The sequence below is a fragment of the Ailuropoda melanoleuca genome, chromosome 10 (assembly GCF_002007445.2).
Source record: "Ailuropoda melanoleuca isolate Jingjing chromosome 10, ASM200744v2, whole genome shotgun sequence".
Classification (NCBI taxonomy): Eukaryota; Metazoa; Chordata; class Mammalia; order Carnivora; family Ursidae; genus Ailuropoda; species Ailuropoda melanoleuca.
In genome coordinates this window covers 38,565,991-38,583,148 of record NC_048227.1, presented here as the reverse complement: position 1 = coordinate 38,583,148, position 17,158 = coordinate 38,565,991, and the positions used below count along the sequence as shown (strand labels likewise).

Below are 17,158 nucleotides of genomic sequence, written 5' to 3'. Positions count from 1 at the left end.
GTCAAGGCCTGGCCCTGGCATGGTCAGGCTGAGGCTGTCTTAGGCTAGAAGGAGCCAACGGTGAGGTGAGGACATGAAGGCACCTTCTCCCAGATAAAACACCAGTAGTTCCACCCACCAAGCTCAAGCCGAGGGTCTAGGCAGGCAATACCTACACAAAAAAATTACCTTTCTATAACTCTGATCGGCAAAGACCCCAAACTATGGTTACTCACTGTTAGCAAAGATGTGAGGATGGGAGCTCTTCTCCACTGCTGTTGGGAGCATTCACCCCACTGGGTAACACCATGGCACCATCAAAACCCCAGATACCCCTCTGATCCAACAGTTCTGCATCTAGGAATCTCCCCTGGATACGTGCATTCCATGCATACACGCACACAATGGCGACGTGTAATGCAGCACCGTGATCGCCAACAGGGGACTGGTCCTATAAAGCAGATATCCACTCTTTGGAATGCTGTGTTGCCACAAAAAGGAATAAGGAACTCTATACTAAGATATACTAAAAAGCTGAACAAAAAAAGGAAGGGGCAAGTTAGAACAGGTGTATAAATTACCACTCCTGTAAGATTAAAGAAAGGAATATAAACACACTGTCTGCCTTAGGTATCCACATCAACTCTAAAGCAAAGAGAAGACACTGGTTATTTCTGGAGGAAACCAGATGACTGAACAGAGCAGGAGAGAGGTTTCACATGTGCCTTCTGCACTGGTAAATTCTGAACCCAGGGAAAGCTGGACATGTTTTTATGTTAGTAAGAGACACTGCAACCCTGGTGAAGTAACCCCTCTAGGCAATAACCCTAATGCTGGTTAAAGCACCAGGCCGAAGGGGACCCTGACCACCAACAGGCCAAGGCTGCCTGCAACAACTGCTGTCAGCTGAGGTGACACAAGAGCAAGTGCAAAGCTCTGCCTCTGAAACATTCCAGTCATGAAAGAAGAACTTAGATCTGATGATCAAGCCTCCAGATCGAACTTCTACAGTGTAAGAATTTCAAAGACCAAGGGAAACATGTTAAAGAAGACATCATGAGGCTATAATCAGTAAAACCCAGGGTATGAGCTTTTTAAAAAATTAAGTTCTTCAAACAAACAGACTTAAAAAGATTTACAAAGCATTCTGGGACGCCTGGGTGGCTCAGTCGTTAAGCGTCTGCCTTCGGTTCAGGGCGTGATCCCGGGGTCCTAGGATGGAGCCCCGAGTTGGGCTCCCTGCTCAGCGGGAAGTCTGCTTCTCCCTCTCCCACTCCCCCTGCTTGTGTTCCCTCTCTCGCTGGCTGTCTGTCAAATAAATAAAATCTTTTAAAAAAATGGTTTTTTTACAAAGCATTCTAACATGTAGCCCTTCCTTTGAATCCTGAGTCAAAGAAATAAAACTATAAAAGAATCCTTTCTGAAGCAATCTGGGAAATCTGAACACCATCAGATGCTAAAAAATTGTTTTTAAAGATAACTTTTTAATAAAGTCCTCAAATTCTAGATATACTACTTACAGTATTTACAGAGGAAATTCTGTCTAGTAGCTAGTATAAAGTAATCCGGGGCGGGGCGGGGATGCACGTGCCTGCCTGGCTCAGTTAGCCGAGCGTGAGACTCTTGATCTCAGGGTTGTGGGTTTGAGCCCCATGTTGGCTGTAGATATTACTTAAAAAATATAATTTTTTAAAAAGATTTTATTTATGAGAGAGAGAGAGAGAGAGAGCACACGCACGCACAACCTGGGGGAAGGGACAAAGGGAGAGGGAGAAGCGGACTCCCACTGAGCAGGGGGCCCAACTCAGGGCTCCATCCTAGGACCTGGAGATCACGACCTGAGCCGAAGGTAGACGCTTAACCGACTGAACCACCCAGGTGCCCCTAAAAAATATAATCTTAAAAAAAAAAAAAAATCCAGTGGGGAAACACAACGATAAAGATGAAACAAGAGTCTTCATGTCAATAATCACTGAAAACTAGGACACAGAACCCAGAAACTTCATTATCATATCCTGTTCACTTCCTGTATCTTTAAAATTTTTCTTTAACACATTTCTAAAAACATGCCAAGTAGATTCTGTCACCACCAAGTATGATACCAGATCTCAACACACATGGCAATGGCAATGCTGAAACATTTACAGATAAATGACTGAGATGTGTGCGGTTTGTCTGGAGATCTGGGAGAAGCCGTGGGAAGATGAAACCCAGCTGTCTGTGGACTGATCATTCCCAACCCTAAGTGATGGGCACAAGGAAATGCACCGTATGATTACATCCACTTTTGATATTTAAGATTCTGCACAATAAAGTTAAAAAAAAACCAAACACAACACCTCCCTGGTGGGATACCTGGGTGGCTCACTTGGTTAACCGTCCGTCCGACTCTTGGTCTTGGTTCAGGTCATGATCTCAGGGTTGTGAGACTGAGCCCTGTGTTGGGCTCTGCACTCAGCATGGAGTCAGCTTGAGATTCTCTCTCCCTCTGCCTCTTTCCTCCCTCGCAGGTATGCAATCTCTTTCTCAAACTGATCAATCAATCCCTGGTAAATCAACCTTTCTTGGTCTTTTCTTTTTTTTTTTTTTTTTTAAAGATTTTATTTATTTGAGAGATCGAGAGAGAGCACATGATCACAAGCAGGGGGGAAGGGAAGAGGGAGAAGCAGGCTCCCCACTGAGCAGGGAGTCTGATGCAGAGCTCCATCCCAGGACCCTGGGATCATGACCTGAGCCAAAGGCAGATGCTTAACCCAGGTGCCCTCTTACTCTTTTTTTTTTAACGGAAAAATAATCCATGTAAGCATAGCTTTTTTTTTTTTTTTTAAGATTTTATTTATTTGACAGAGAGAGAGACAGTGAGAGAGGGAACACAAACAGGGGGAGTGGGAGAGGGAGAAGCAGGCTTCCCACTGAGCAGGGAGCCCGATGCGGGGCTTGATCCCAGGACGCTGGGATCATGACCTGAGCCGAAGGCAGACACTTAACGACTGAGTCACCCAGGTGCCCCATCATAGTTTTAAACTGTTCTATGAACACAACTCCCTACCTCCTTTTTTTTCCCAGCAGAGCCTCAGATTCTGACCCAGAGCCAATCCTTAAACGGGGAGTGTGACACAGGCTTCCAGCAATTGCTCTTAAACACTGCTAAAAATCTAACCAACCAAGGTCAGCTTGTAGCAGGTTAAGAAGCAAGTTTTTTGCTGTTGGGGGGCCCAGGCTGGCTCAGTCAGAAGAGCTCGTGACTCTTGATCTCAGGGTCATGAGTTTGAGCCCAACACTGGGTGGAGAGATTATTCAAATTAAAAAAACTTAAAAAAAAAAAAAAGTAGCAAGTTGTTGCTTTTAAAGTGTTTGCTTCCCTACATCTGAAATAGTAAGGGGCTGCCTCCAGGGAGGAGAAGGCACACTCCATGTCTTAAAGGCCAGGTCTGCCAATTCTCTAAGTAGTGTATCTTCAATGAGACCACAAACTCTCCAGTACACACAATTTTTTATCTTTGTCTTGCTCGTGATATCACCACAATTTTGTCATTAAGTAGATTCTGTAAAGTTCTGAGGGCAGTTTATGACAGGAGTAAACCATAATTTACTGGGGCACCTGCGTGGCTCAGTCATCAAGCCTCTGCCTTCAGCTCAGGGAGTGATCCCAGGGTCCTGGGATCGAGTCCTGCGCATCGGGCTCCCTGCTCCACTGGGAGCCTGCTTCTTCCTCTCCCACTCCCCCGCTTGTGTTCCCTCTCTCGCTGGCTGTCTCTGTCAAAAAAAAANAAAAAAAAAAAAAAAAAAAAAAAAAAAAGTCCTAATTTACTAACTCATTTCTGTCTTCTCGAACATTTCTGTTGTGTCCAATTTTTCAATACTATAAACAACCCTACCATAAATACATTTGTGTGCAAATGTCTGCCTGTATTTCTAATTACTTCCTAAGGCTAAAGATTTGTAAAAATAAATCATAAGGCAAAAATGTTTTTACATTTTCATTTCTGCCTATTATTATGTTAGCTAACAGGACCTGATAACTTCACATGATACAGAAAATGTAGTTTCTTCTTCTCCCCTCCCACAAGAAACAATCATTTAATGGGGCACCTGGATGGCTCAGTCAGTTAGGCATCTGACTCTTGATTTCAGCTCAGGTAATGATCTCAGGGTTGTGAGATCTAGCTCCGTGCTGGGCGTGAACGGGCTTGCAATTCTCTCCCTTCCTCCCTGCCCCCACCCGACTCTTGCGTGGTCTCTCAAAAAAAATAAATAACTTAAGAATTCGGTATATACTTTTTAAAATTGCATTAAGACACATACCTAAACACTCAATTTTTATTCCAACCAAGCTGTGCAGTATTTCATTTCACTGTAACATGACTACTTCAGCTCCTCTAAAAACAAACATATTTGGGTATTTTCACTAATTCAAAATGATGCAATGAACATATTAGGTCTTCTCATATATATGCAAATATCCTTATAGGACAACTTCTTACAAATTGCTTAAATATTTTAAATTTGTAAAAAGGGCTGATGAGTTCTTAAGATCTACTGAATGTCAACCTATAAATTAAGCAACTAATTATGAAAACAGATCTTAACAGCAGGGACACCTGGGTGGCTCAGTTGGTTAGGCGTCTGCCTTCGGCTCAGGTCCCGGGATTGAGCCCCGCACTGGATTCCCTGTACAGTGGGGAGCCTGCTTATCCCTCTTCCTCTGCTGTTCCTGCTCCCTCGCTCTATCTCAAATAGATAAATAAATCTTAGGGAAAAAAAGATCTTAATGATGCCTTCTACAAAGACAGATATTATTTTAAACTAACATACCGTGAATTAATAAACCAACTAAAAACCCAAGTTTTAGCAAAGTTTTTTTTTATAAAAAAAAATAAACAAAAGGTATGGATGTCTTAGCGGGACCATCTAGTCTACAAAGCTTTCTCAGTGACACGACTACGATAATCTGTTCTTAAAAAAAAAAAAAATACACCCCATGTATAACAAAAATGGTTTAAAATATAACTCAAATGCCTGTTATATTTAATACATTTGACAAACTTTTCAACATGAAAACGAACGTTCTGGGTTTGTGGCGAGGCGTCCCCAACCCGCCCACTACACGGAATCCAACTCCTCTGTCCACACCACATGCTGCCACGACCATCAACTCTGGCAAATAGCACCAGGCTCAGGGCGCTTCCTGAGACTCTGGTACATGGTGGGCCCACCTAACAGAGTTACTGCCAAGAACAGAGACTCTACCAAAACACTTGGGAGCTACAGAAAAATGCTACTAAGAAAAACCAGAACCAATCCTGGATTAGTGACGGTCTACAACCTCTGACAATGAAACCCGTGCCCATCTCCCAACGGTGATGACTGCACTATAGCCCTTCCAGAAACCAACCTCAAGGTACTGGTCCAGGGCCTGGGCCTTGGACAGTGTAGGGACCTCACGGCGAGCCAGGAGCCCAGAACCACCAGCAGGTCATGGGGGTAGGCAGTAGGTCAGGATTAGCAAGAGTCAGCCCACTGACCACATCTGACCAAAATATTACTGAAGGGTTCTGCTTCTCCAAACCGCAATTCTGACATGAAAAATCACAACTAGCCTCCTGATAGATGTGTCTGTTCATCCTGAATCAACTATCTTTAAAAAATGAAAATGACCGCCACAGAGAGCTACTGGATGGCTGGTTACATGGAAAAGGGGAGACTTTCTTCCAGAGCCTTTTAGACCTCCAGAATCTTCCACAGTGAACATGCATTACGTACCAAAAAGATTTAAAAACTTATTTTCATCAAATTTACCTAACAAATCTGTATTTTGACAAAAGCCTTTATTTTTCCATTAAAGTTTATTCTGCAAAACTAAGAAGATAAAAAGTTATTTTAGCTTGGTATTTTAAAGTCCGGACACTTTTAATTACTTTACTTATCAGAGTAACCCATGTACACCCAAACATTACCGATATGTATAAATTAAAAACTTAAGGGCTCCACACTGAGTATGGAGCCTACTTAAAAAACCAAAAGAAAAAAAAAACCTTAAAGGTGGGGCAAATTGTATGGCATGTGAGTTATATCTTAAAGCCACTGAACAAACTTTTTAAGGTAAAACCTCCCTAACACTCAGAAGTATCTTAGCTTTAGAAAGCAACATGCCACCGTGTGATAGCACAATTTACAAAACCAGTTCTCCATTAATAGTTCCATTACGGCCTCCTCTCCCTTTAAAAAAAAATTTGCAACAAACATCTTTTCTGTGTACTCATTTGCACATATCCTTAAGATATGTTCCCAACAGTGGAGTTCTGGAACAAGGACATATATGCATTTCAAATGAGGACTATGCCCTGACAGACTGCCCTCCTTCAAATATGGCTACACCAAAATGCCCTTCATTCTTCAGAGCAGAAGGACCTCTTCCACTGGTTATCAAACATTTTAATATGAACCACCTATAAGATCAAAAATGATTTTTAAGGAGTTGGGGGAGGGGTGGTTACCTTTTCAACTGAAAAAATAATTCCTATATATGGTAAATTTTCACACAGTACACAAAGGTGTCTTGCCCCGCTCTAATCCTCCAACCAAGTTAAGAGTGGTATAATCTCGGGGCGCCTGGGTGGCACAGCGGTTAAGCGTCTGCCTTTGGCTCAGGGCGTGATCCCGGCGTTCTGGGATCAAGCCCCACATCAGGCTCCTCCGCTATGAGCCTGCTTCTTCCCCTCCCACTCCCCCTGCTTGTGTTCCCTCTCTCGCTGACTGTCTCTATCTCTGTCAAATAAATAAATAAAATCTTAAAAAAAAAAAAAAGAGTGGTATAATCTCTTGGGTTCCTCTAAAACACTTCTCTACACATCTAAACACACTAACAAGTGTACAACACCCTTCCTTATTTAAAAAAACACACACTATGGAGGGGCACCAGGCCGGCTATTGGTAGAGCATGCAACTCTTGATCTCAGGGTCATGAATTTAAGCCCCATGCTGGGCACACAGCTCACTTAAAACTAAATATAAGTAAAAATTAGGATGTATGCAATTTAAAGCATTGTCTAAAAACCAAGACACCGGGCACCTGGGTGAGCATCTGACTCTTGGTTTCAGCTCAGGTCCTGATCTCAGGGCTGTGGGATTGAGCCCCATGTCCACGCTCAGAGGGGAATCTGCTTCTTTCCCTCTCCCTCTGACACTCCCACTTGCACGCACACCGCAACGAGTGCCCACTTTCTCTCTAGAAATAAATCTGAAAAATATATACATATATATAAAATATATATGTATACATCTTAAAAAAAACAGACACTATGGGGGCACACCTGGGTGGCTCTGTCGGTTGAGTGTCTGACTTTCGATTTGGGCTCAGGTCATCGTCTTAGGGTCTGTAGATGGAGCCCTGCCTCTGGCTCCATGCTCAGCGCAAAGTTTGCTTATCCCTCTCCTTCTGCCCCCACCCCCACTCCTGCATGTGCGGTACTCTCTCAAACAAATAAATAAAATCTTCTAAAAAAATAAGTTAAACAAACAAACACTATGGAAGCATGATATCACACTTTACTTATCCACTTAATCTGTCTTGCAGATAATTTCACAGCAACAGTACAATGAACTAGCCCAATTCTCTTTTCACAGTTACACATCATTCTATCCTGAAGCTCAACTATGATCTAGGCAGTCCCTTATTGAGGAAGTCTACTTGGTTCCTGTTTTCTGCAGTTATAAATGCTATAGGAATATTCTAGAACAAATGTATCTTTGTACATATGCAAGCGTATCAGTGATACATAATCTTAGAACCGGCCATGCTGGCATGTGCTTTCACATCTTGAGATGCTGAGTTACCCAGGAGGTGTATCAGGGTTATTTAATCCTCCATTTCTTCAGTTTTGAGTGAGGGTGAGCACCTGCCACAGGATTAGATACCAACTAAGAAATGTCCTTTTCTATCCTATGACCATTTTTTTTTACTGAGTCACTGATACCATTAGTGTCAATTATGTTGAACTTTACATATAAAGATAACTAGCCCATCATAATACACACTGTAAATATCCTGTCCCAGTTTATTCTCTCTGTATGCATGGGAACTTTTTTTCAGTAATCTTCACACCCAACACAGGGCTCAAACTCACAACCCCTAGGATCAAGAGTCGCATGCTCTGTGGACTGAGCCAGCCAAGCGTCCCATGTACAGGTATTTCTACTAGGCTAAATTTTAAGTTTTTATACGAATGTACCCATCTTTCTATTATAGCTTCTAGACTGTATAGCATCAAGACGACAAAACAAACTTCATTCCCTGGGGATCCAACTGGGTATTTCCCTCTGGCTGATGCATAGTTTTCAACAATATTCACTTAAAAAAACCAAAACAAGGGGCGCCTGGGTGGCTCAGTTGTTAAGCGTCTGCCTTCGGCTCAGGGCGTGATCCCGGCGTTCTGGGATTGAGCCCCACATCGGGCTCCTCTGCTGGAAGCCTGCTTCTTCCTCTCCCACTCCCCCTGCTTGTGTTTCCTCTCTTTCTGGCTGTCTCTATCTCTGTCAAATGAATAAATAAAAAATCTTAAACAAAACAAAACAAAAACCCCACTTTCTGCACCATGGCTGAACACACCGCCTTCAAAATATACTAAATGACTCTGTGTGTTTCAGTCACTGACTCCATTTTTTCCATTATTAATCTGTTTTCTAACTTTAAATTCATCAGGTCATTTAAAAAATGCACTGACATTCTGATTTAGTAAAAATGCTAAGACTTCTGATCCAGAAAACATTACTAAACTTACTAAGATTTTGAAAAATAACCTGTGTACGTATCAGTCTCTGAAACCTGACATCCCAAAGTAATGGCCTATTTGTATAAGCATCTGCAGGTTACTGAAGAATGAAAACTCCCAATATAGAAAAATTCCCTTTCCAAGCCTCTTCTGTTAGTCAAGCTGTTGCTAAAGGCATTGTTAGTTAATTCAAATATTCAACACTGAGAGCACACTGTAGTTAAAGAATGAATCTGAAAAACAATTAATTTTAACCACTTTAAGACTACTGGTTTAAAGAGAATTTACTCCAGTTACAACACATCCTTTAAAATGTCCTTTGGTGAGGCAACGCCTTTCCTTGGCTTCCTCACACCAAGCTCTGTCCATTCCCAGTCTTCATTCAGGAACCTGAATGCCACCAAACCCCTTCACTAACCTTTGGTCATACTAGTGATGAAAGATAAGGGGAAAAAAATGGAGTGACTCTAAATCCTGCACTCTCAATGGGAAAGAGGTGAAAACCACTGTTAAAGGGTGAAAAAAAAATCGTAGATATCACAATGGTTTGTGGCCTGGAAAGCTACTGCACATTTAAGTAATACGCAGGGTTCTGTGGTAACAAAATTTCACAGAAGGATAGGGGACAGATTAGGAAGAAAAGCCTTAAAAAGCATTCCTCTGGGTGGCAATAGTTTAAAAGAAAGTTGTGAAATTCCATTTTATAAGCACTGAATTGCAAAAACTTAACACTACTATTGGGGTATGAATCGATACCACAGCTTTATCGACAAGAGAAACAAGTGAGAAAAAGGACACCATTAAAAAACTATCTTGCAAGGATGAACATATGCAATCCCTATAAGCCAGCAATTCCTCCCCTCAGAACAGACCCTAAATAAATCGTAATACGTGTACACCAAGAATATATTCAAGAACGTTCATAATACTGTATGTAATAACAAAGGAAAACAACATAAACAAAACCCACACCCTTGAATCAACCCAACTGTCTACAAATAATGAAGAGAGTTTGGGGAATACTCAAGCAGCAATGAGAATAAACCATACCCAACAAAATGGGTAAGCAAAAATATAATATTGAACGAAAAAATAAAAGTTATTAAAGACTGTGCTATAAAACTATTCTTCTAACGCTTAAAAACAAGCAAAAATATAAAGTTCAAGGTATCATAAAAATACGTAATAACACTTTTGAATGGAAATGATACGTACAAAATGCACAACAGTGTTGGGGTGATAGACTGACAGGTAGACACCAGATATTACCAGCCATGTTCTAGCTCTCAGCCCTAGTGGTGGAATAACAAGCTATCTCTTTTGTAATTCTGCTTCACAACTTACAAATGTGACCTTATTCTTGTTAGTTGATATTTGGCTCTTCACAGTAGGGACGAATTAACACAAAATAAAACTTACATCTAATTCAAAAAACAGGTCCCTTTCTTTACTTGCAATTTCATAATCTGCTCGGAGGGCCAAGTCGTGGATTTTGGTACATTCTCCTAAATCCATGCGCTGTGAAAAAGAAACAGAAGTTTACGCATGAACATCTACCCACTGCAGAAAGCACGTGACCTGGTGTTTCAACTGTCACCAAAACAAACAATACCTTTTTGAATAGTACACTATAATAAAAATATTAAGAAACAGCATATAGCCAAGAAATCTTGTTTTTCTTTTCCCACCATGATAACATGACACTTTGATACATTTAAGTGTGAAGGTTTCTGTCTCTTTTAGACCCAGAGGTAACTGAACAACTAATGAAAACCATATTAATTAGCTTTTGCTAGTTTTATTTTTGCATCAGTCACATAAGAAAAGTCTATTCAGTGGGGCACCTGGGTGGCTCAGTCAGTTGAGTGTCCAACTCTTGAGTTCTGCTCAGGTCATGATCTCAGGGTTCTGGGATATAGCCCCGTGGCAGGCTCCACACTCAAGGGGGAGCCAGCCTGGGATTCTCTCTCCCTTTCCCTCTGCCCCTCTCCCAACTCAAGCTCTCTCTAAGTAAGTAAGTTAGTAAGTAGGTAAGTAAGTAAGTAAATAAATAAAATCTTAAAAAAAAAAAAACCAAAAAAAAACAGAGACAGAGAGAGAGAGAGTGAGAGAGAAGAGACGTCTGCTCAATGAACAGCAGCAGCATGGGGGAGGGGAGAGGTTGCAAGGAAAAGGCCAGAAAACAAGAGTATCATCAACAGCAACGAATTCCTAGGCATTCCTTCCTGTGATCTTCTTTACTCAAGATGGTCAATGCCTAAGGTGCAGAGACAAGGAAAAGCAAAGAGCAGACAGCAATCAGGTTTTGGCAATTGTAACACAATCTAACATTTGGCTTTGTGTATCTCTTCGTACACCAGAAGGCATAAAGCATAATAGACCAATTTAGAGCCCAAAAAATACCTCCAAACATTCTCCTAACCTAGTAACTGACCCTGGATATATCTGGAGACATAGAATCGAGCCACTCAGTTGCCCCATTTGAGAAACAAAAGGTTGTTTCACTAAAACGAATGACCTGTATTACCAGTAAGATTAGCCTGATGTGCTACTAGTGTTGTAAGCACACGTAGACCAATTAGACAACAGAGCGTATTTCTTAACTAAATTCTGAGTGCAGGGTTGTGTGACGGCACCTTCCGCCTCTGGCCATCAAGAGAGCAAAAGCAAAGTTTGTATGCTAAGGATCATGCTATCAAGTCATCAAAACCCAGCATCACAATGAGGAGACAGCTGTGATGTCCAAGCACTTGGACCAAAACATCTGTCTACTTAACTAGTAAACAAAGAATGATGGAGTCCAGGATCTCTTTTAAGTTCAACTACAACTACGTCCAAAATGAGTTCAAAAACTTCATGGATTATAAAGACCTTAACATCTTAGGCAAATAAGGGAGGCTGGTAGAAACTGACTCGTGGGCCCTAGGCTCACAGAAGGTGCACGCCCTGCTCACTAACAAAACATGCTTTAGTATAAACAGTGACAGCACCAACAATGGGCTCCCTAGTGTGGAGCTCATCCTCATTTTGACCAAGGATCAACTTGTGCACTTAAATGCTAAAGACCTCTTTTCTCCTTCACTAGTCTTACTGTGAAGTTACATGGTAACTGATGTGTGTTGGTTACGTGGGGGGGTCTAGAGGTAGGGCAAGAGTAATTCTACAAGCCAAGCTGTAGCCAGAATCACTGTCCCTGTTATTGCTGACAACTTTCCCATCATTCACTCTTTTAAGTATCAGTGTGATTCTGTAAAATCTATAGTCTCCACAAATGAAAAGCAAGCACCGTAGCTGCAAAGTAACTGGCAAACCCCAGAAATGCTTAAAAGCTGATGAAAGCTGTGTATCTCACAGAAAAACTACCACCAGGGGAAGTAAGCACTAAAACCTTAACTACCAAACATCTTAAGTACAAATAAATTTCCATTCTAGAAACTTCAACCCTTAAGAAAAATTTGACATTAGTGAACCACCCATGGAGCAAAAATTCACTGCTAGCCTTCCTTTGGGTGAGAATTCTCAAGCAGCCACTGCTAATGCAAACAGAGGACAGGCCTGGGTTCCATGGTTACTCTGGCTGTACATTTTCAGCTTTGTCACGGAGGCAGGTAAGTACTGGCCAATTCCCCTGGCAGCTGAATACCAAACAGAGCTGAAATACCACAGTGAGCCCTCTTCCAAAAGATTTTAAGTGGCAGTTAAATCTAGTCTGTCAGATCTTTTTTACCAAACACATACCTATGTTCTCTACCCTCTAGTGGTCTCACACTGCTGACAGGGAAGGGAACTAAAGGCTCCTCCTTCCAGAACGTTTGGAAAACTGAGACAAGTTACACTATATTCCCTCCAGCCAGCTTACTCTCCCAAACCTACTAACCGATACTGTATTTGTCCAATGAGCCTCAATAAGACTGTAACTTCCATTCCTCCTTGCCTCACCCCTAACTAATGACAGGAGACAGTTTTGAGCAACAACCTGGGCATGGAGCAATCCTTAGAAGACCGAAAGTTACAACTACCTTCACTTAGCCACTGTGCTCTAAAAACTGAATCACATTCATTCCATTTCAATTTTACACAAACTCCTCAGAAGACCCACCATTCAACTCTACTGCTCACTTCCCAGTTCCATGGAGCCCATACCAGTGAAGCTCACCTTTCACGAGCACCCCCATGCAACTTCCCAACCCTCATCCTAACGGAGCCTCAGCAGCCCCTGATACGTTCACTTCCATCTTCACAGGTATACGGACTGTCCTGGGTTTCCTCCTCCTCCTTAGTCTGCCTCTTCTTAGACTCCCCTTGCTGAGCCATCCCTCGCCAACCTGCTCAGTCCATGGCTTCTCACAACTCATCTGATTCCACAGCCTCTGCCTGCCTCTCCCCCTCACTCTCAGCACTTCAGACACGCCAGCAGCATGCCTACTGTCCCTCGGCTCCATCTTCCACCCAGGGCATTCTATCCCCAAACTGTGCACATTCTTCCTCACCATTCAAGTCTCTGCTCCAATGTCCCTGAGAAACCTTTTCTTATCACTCTACCTAAAACAATCCGTTATCTATTCATTTATTGTCTGTCCTCTTCCTCCACTGGATAAAGACTTTATCTTACAGGGACTATATCCCCAGCGCCTGGCACAGAGCAGGTGTTCAATAAATATTTGATGAGTTAATCTGTACCTAACAATAAATATTTGTAGGAAATCCCTCATTCTGGTTACCTTTCTCACCAGCACTCTGGAACAACGCTACCCAAGGATCTGACCCCCCCCCCCCCCGCCAAAAAAAACTGAAATGCTTCACACTCATGCACATCCGTCCCTCTGCTCCTTTTGGCTTCTCCCACTAAGATCAATCAACAATTCCAGGTTATGATGCCTCCCCTACAGGATTTTCCTTCAGCAGAACTGCTTTTAACTAGTGCAAGCCATTAATCTACGTTGACGGTACCCACAATAATCCACAGTAAAACCTATCTCTACACCAGGTCAAACTAGAGGCAAAACCTCAGGTAATAAAGGTACAGTATTTGACATTCATTTCCAAATATTTGCTCTCTGTAGAGTCAGCTTGAGAAGATCTAATACATATGTGCGGTTTTCCACAGGCTGCTCCCCTCACAATGGTAACGAGAAAAGCAATAATTAATCATGAAGAAAACGTTCCCTAGTGGATGCACATTTGACCCTTAAAATGAGCAAACAGTTTCTATATTCCACGAGGTGGCTGTGCAATTTGAAAATGGTGGTGATCTTTATAGGACTCCTTTTCCCTAAGTGGCTGAATCACGGTAGATAATTCTCCACCCTTTAGTCTTCTTCAGTCCTGTCTGATTTTGAATAAATGCACGTTCCATAAAACTAGCATTTATCTATCTGGTTCATCTAGAGTGACCATAAAATTTTAGGGGTCGATATTCATCGGATCATGTGTTGATTTCTTGAAAGGGTAATGTAACACAAACTAAAAACTCAGTGTTATACCCAACTGATTTATTAAAAACCTAAGAATTGGGTAAGAAATGTACCTTGTTAGGGCAGCCCTCTTGGGTCCCCTCCCTCCTCAGGAACTTTGTACTATCACTCAGCTATCACTCAAACCTTGCATTGCTGCCCACCCCCCCACCCCCCAAAAAAGTACCTTGTTAGATCAAAAGTCTAGCATTAGCATGTGTTCGACATGAAAACCAACCAACCAACCCAGGATTTTCAAAGACCTATCGGCTGACCTGAAGCATACGTTTTTGGTTTGACCAAATGACACTACTCATACTTCCTAGTTGTGAATACCTCCATATAAATGATTCTACAAAAATATGATAACTTACAGAAAGAAATTTTTATAGCAGTGAAGTATCTCCCATAACAAAATTCCACCAAACTAACAATCTATCATTTGAACGGCAGTAGGTGATTTCTGCCTGCTAAAGGAAAATAGAATTCAACCTTCAGGGCCTACATAGCCCCCATGTGTGAGTGTTGTAGGATGTTCCCCCAACCCCGAATACACCTACCGTCCCAGCCAGGATATCATGAGGGCAGCAGTCCAGAAGGTGACTCTTGCAGACACGGTCATCTGTAAACTTGACCCTCTGTCTGGTTTCGTCTCCTGAAATTCATTTGTGGTTTTAAATAAAACAATATTATCACATTAAACACCAAAGCATACGTGGTACAACAATTCACCTGGATGATTGGCAGACTACCAAATACAATGAAAAGCTGATCTAGAGATATTTACAACTGGAGCGGAATACGGATGTTTTCTGATGCTAAATGTATCATGAAGAATCACACTTAATGAGATCTGACTCCATCATTGTGCCAAAGAAGTCAAGGAATCTGAAGTAAGAGGCTGAGCACCAAAGGCCATTAACCCCACATATAGATGTGGGCAATGATACCAAAACCCACGCTAATCAGAGGGCCATGAATCACCACATATGACTTATAGCTGGTAGTTTCCACCAACAGAAGCTACGTATTAATCTAATCATTTTGCTACGGACAAATGCATAGGCAGTATTTTGCCCAAAATCACATGAAGAAGAAAGCTTTCAATCTCTACCACTGGCTGATAAATAATCTAGACCTAGTCTTCCTATCCCCTTCACCCCCACCCTTAAAAAAGAAGGTTGGCACCTGGGAGTCACTTTTAACACGACAATACCAAAGGAGAGAAAGAGAGAGAAAAAAGCGAACTAGGTTAGTCAATACACACTGTGAGTTCCAACACATACTGTACCCATCTGCATTCTTCAAGACCTCAGCTGCAGAATTTTATGCCCGCTGTTGAAAAGTTTTAAAGGAAAAGTTTTCTTGCCCAACCTGCAGTAAGGAAGTCAGGGGAATGATACATAAAAGTAAAGGCAAAGTGGAATGTGACAAATTTTAAAGCTAATCTGTGTATACACAGAGCTGTGTAATGCTAAAGGAGGGATATATTTTAGGATTTGCAAGCATCCAGGATTAATGTTGTGTCTTTTTATTGAAAATGTTTTCTTTCTAAACTACACTTTTAAAGTTATTTGTGAAAAAAAGCAAACACTTTTTTGTTATAACAGCTTAGAAATTGGTTGTGACTCACGGCTCGATGAACATGAGGCTTTTCTGCAACTCCCTTGCAGATTGATGTAGGCAGGCAAAGATACACTGAACCTTTATAAATAAAATAGAGGGGCCACAATTGTTCAGTTTGTATGAAATAAAAATATGGGAAGCAATTCAAAAGCAACTCAATATACAAAGAAAGCTAAAAAGCACTTATTCACCTATGAAATAAAGTGCAAAGAATCTGCACAGCCCTGCAAATGTGCCAATGTGAACTTACAACTTCATTACTTCAGTAGAAAAGAAAACACAAACCACAGCAGGTATACAGTTTTGCAAAGATGCAACCGCGTTCTCCTGAGACAACCACCATGATCTTTCACTCCTCCCTACAACCGTCATGGTACGACCTACCTAACGACTGCCAAGTGCTAGCTAAACAGAGGCTCTCCTGTGTGGCTGGGAGGGGAAGGGGGCTGGAAAAGCACTCGGCAGGAACCCGCGTTAGAAAAGCTCAATTTACGGCTGCGCTTGGTGCAGAACAGGAACGGCCGGGGTTTCGAGGCCCATCCGGCTCCCTCGGGTTGTATGTAGCTTCTTCCCCGAGGAGCCTCGGAGGAGCTCCGCCACCCGGCTGCCAGCGACGTGGAGCCCACGCTGGCGCCAGCCTTTCGCCGACTGCCCGGCTCGCGGAGCGGCGCGGGGCCGCGAGAGGGGGGAGTCGTCGCGGCGCCGACCAGGGAGAAAGTCGCAGGACGGCAAATGGGGAGGGGGCTGAAGCCCCACCGACGACTCGGGCTCCGAGGGAGGAGCCCGCCGGGGACCCACCGCCAGCGAGGGACAAGCCGGCCGCGGCCGCCTCCAAGGCGAACCGGCTCAGACAAAGGCCCGGCGCCTGCGGTCGGCGCGCGGGGGAGGGGAGGGTGTCCGGCGCAGGCGCAGACGGTCGCGGCCCCCGCCTCAGGCCGCCCGGCGGCCTCGCCTCACTCCCGCCCCAACCCCTCGCCGGTCCGGCCGCTCCGACTCACCGTCCCGGGCCGTGCCCATGAGCTGGTCCAGCAGGGCCCGCATCTGCGCCTGGGCGGACATGGTGGCCGGCGAGGGCGGCAGGGACGGCCGCGACGACTCCTCTCAGAGCGGTGACGGCGACGGCGACGAAAGCTGGTCGCGTCGGCCTCGAGCCCGCTCGGCTCCTTCCCGCCGCGGGGGACGCCGGGAGGAAGTGCGTCGGTGCGGGCGTTGAGCCTGCCGGGAAGTGTAGTTTCTGGGGCGGAATAGAGAACGAAACTCCACCCTGGAGGAGACCCGCAGGAGTGGTCCAAGCAAGTTGTCTAAACGGAGGACCCAGAAAAGTCCCAA

The 17,158-nt window shown here is 43.3% G+C and overlaps 1 protein-coding gene across 3 annotated transcripts in view; it reads right to left on the bottom strand.

Annotated features, from left to right (window-relative positions):
• LUC7L (LUC7 like) overlaps positions 1-17,158 on the bottom strand; it is a 36,318-nt gene extending 19,160 nt beyond the window's left edge. Inside the window, exons 1-4 of one of the 3 annotated variants that reach the window (XM_019800638.2) lie at positions 16,828-17,158; positions 15,837-15,907; positions 14,764-14,858; positions 10,170-10,268 (exon numbers count right to left, since the gene is read on the bottom strand). In XM_019800638.2, coding sequence (XP_019656197.2) covers positions 10,170-10,265 — 96 coding nt within the window. In that variant the 5' untranslated portion in view covers positions 10,266-10,268; positions 14,764-14,858; positions 15,837-15,907; positions 16,828-17,158. The remainder of the gene's footprint in view (positions 1-10,169; positions 10,269-14,763; positions 14,859-15,836; positions 15,908-16,827) is intronic. The other 2 variants (XM_019800637.2, XM_002920156.4) reach the window with 2 other exon arrangements.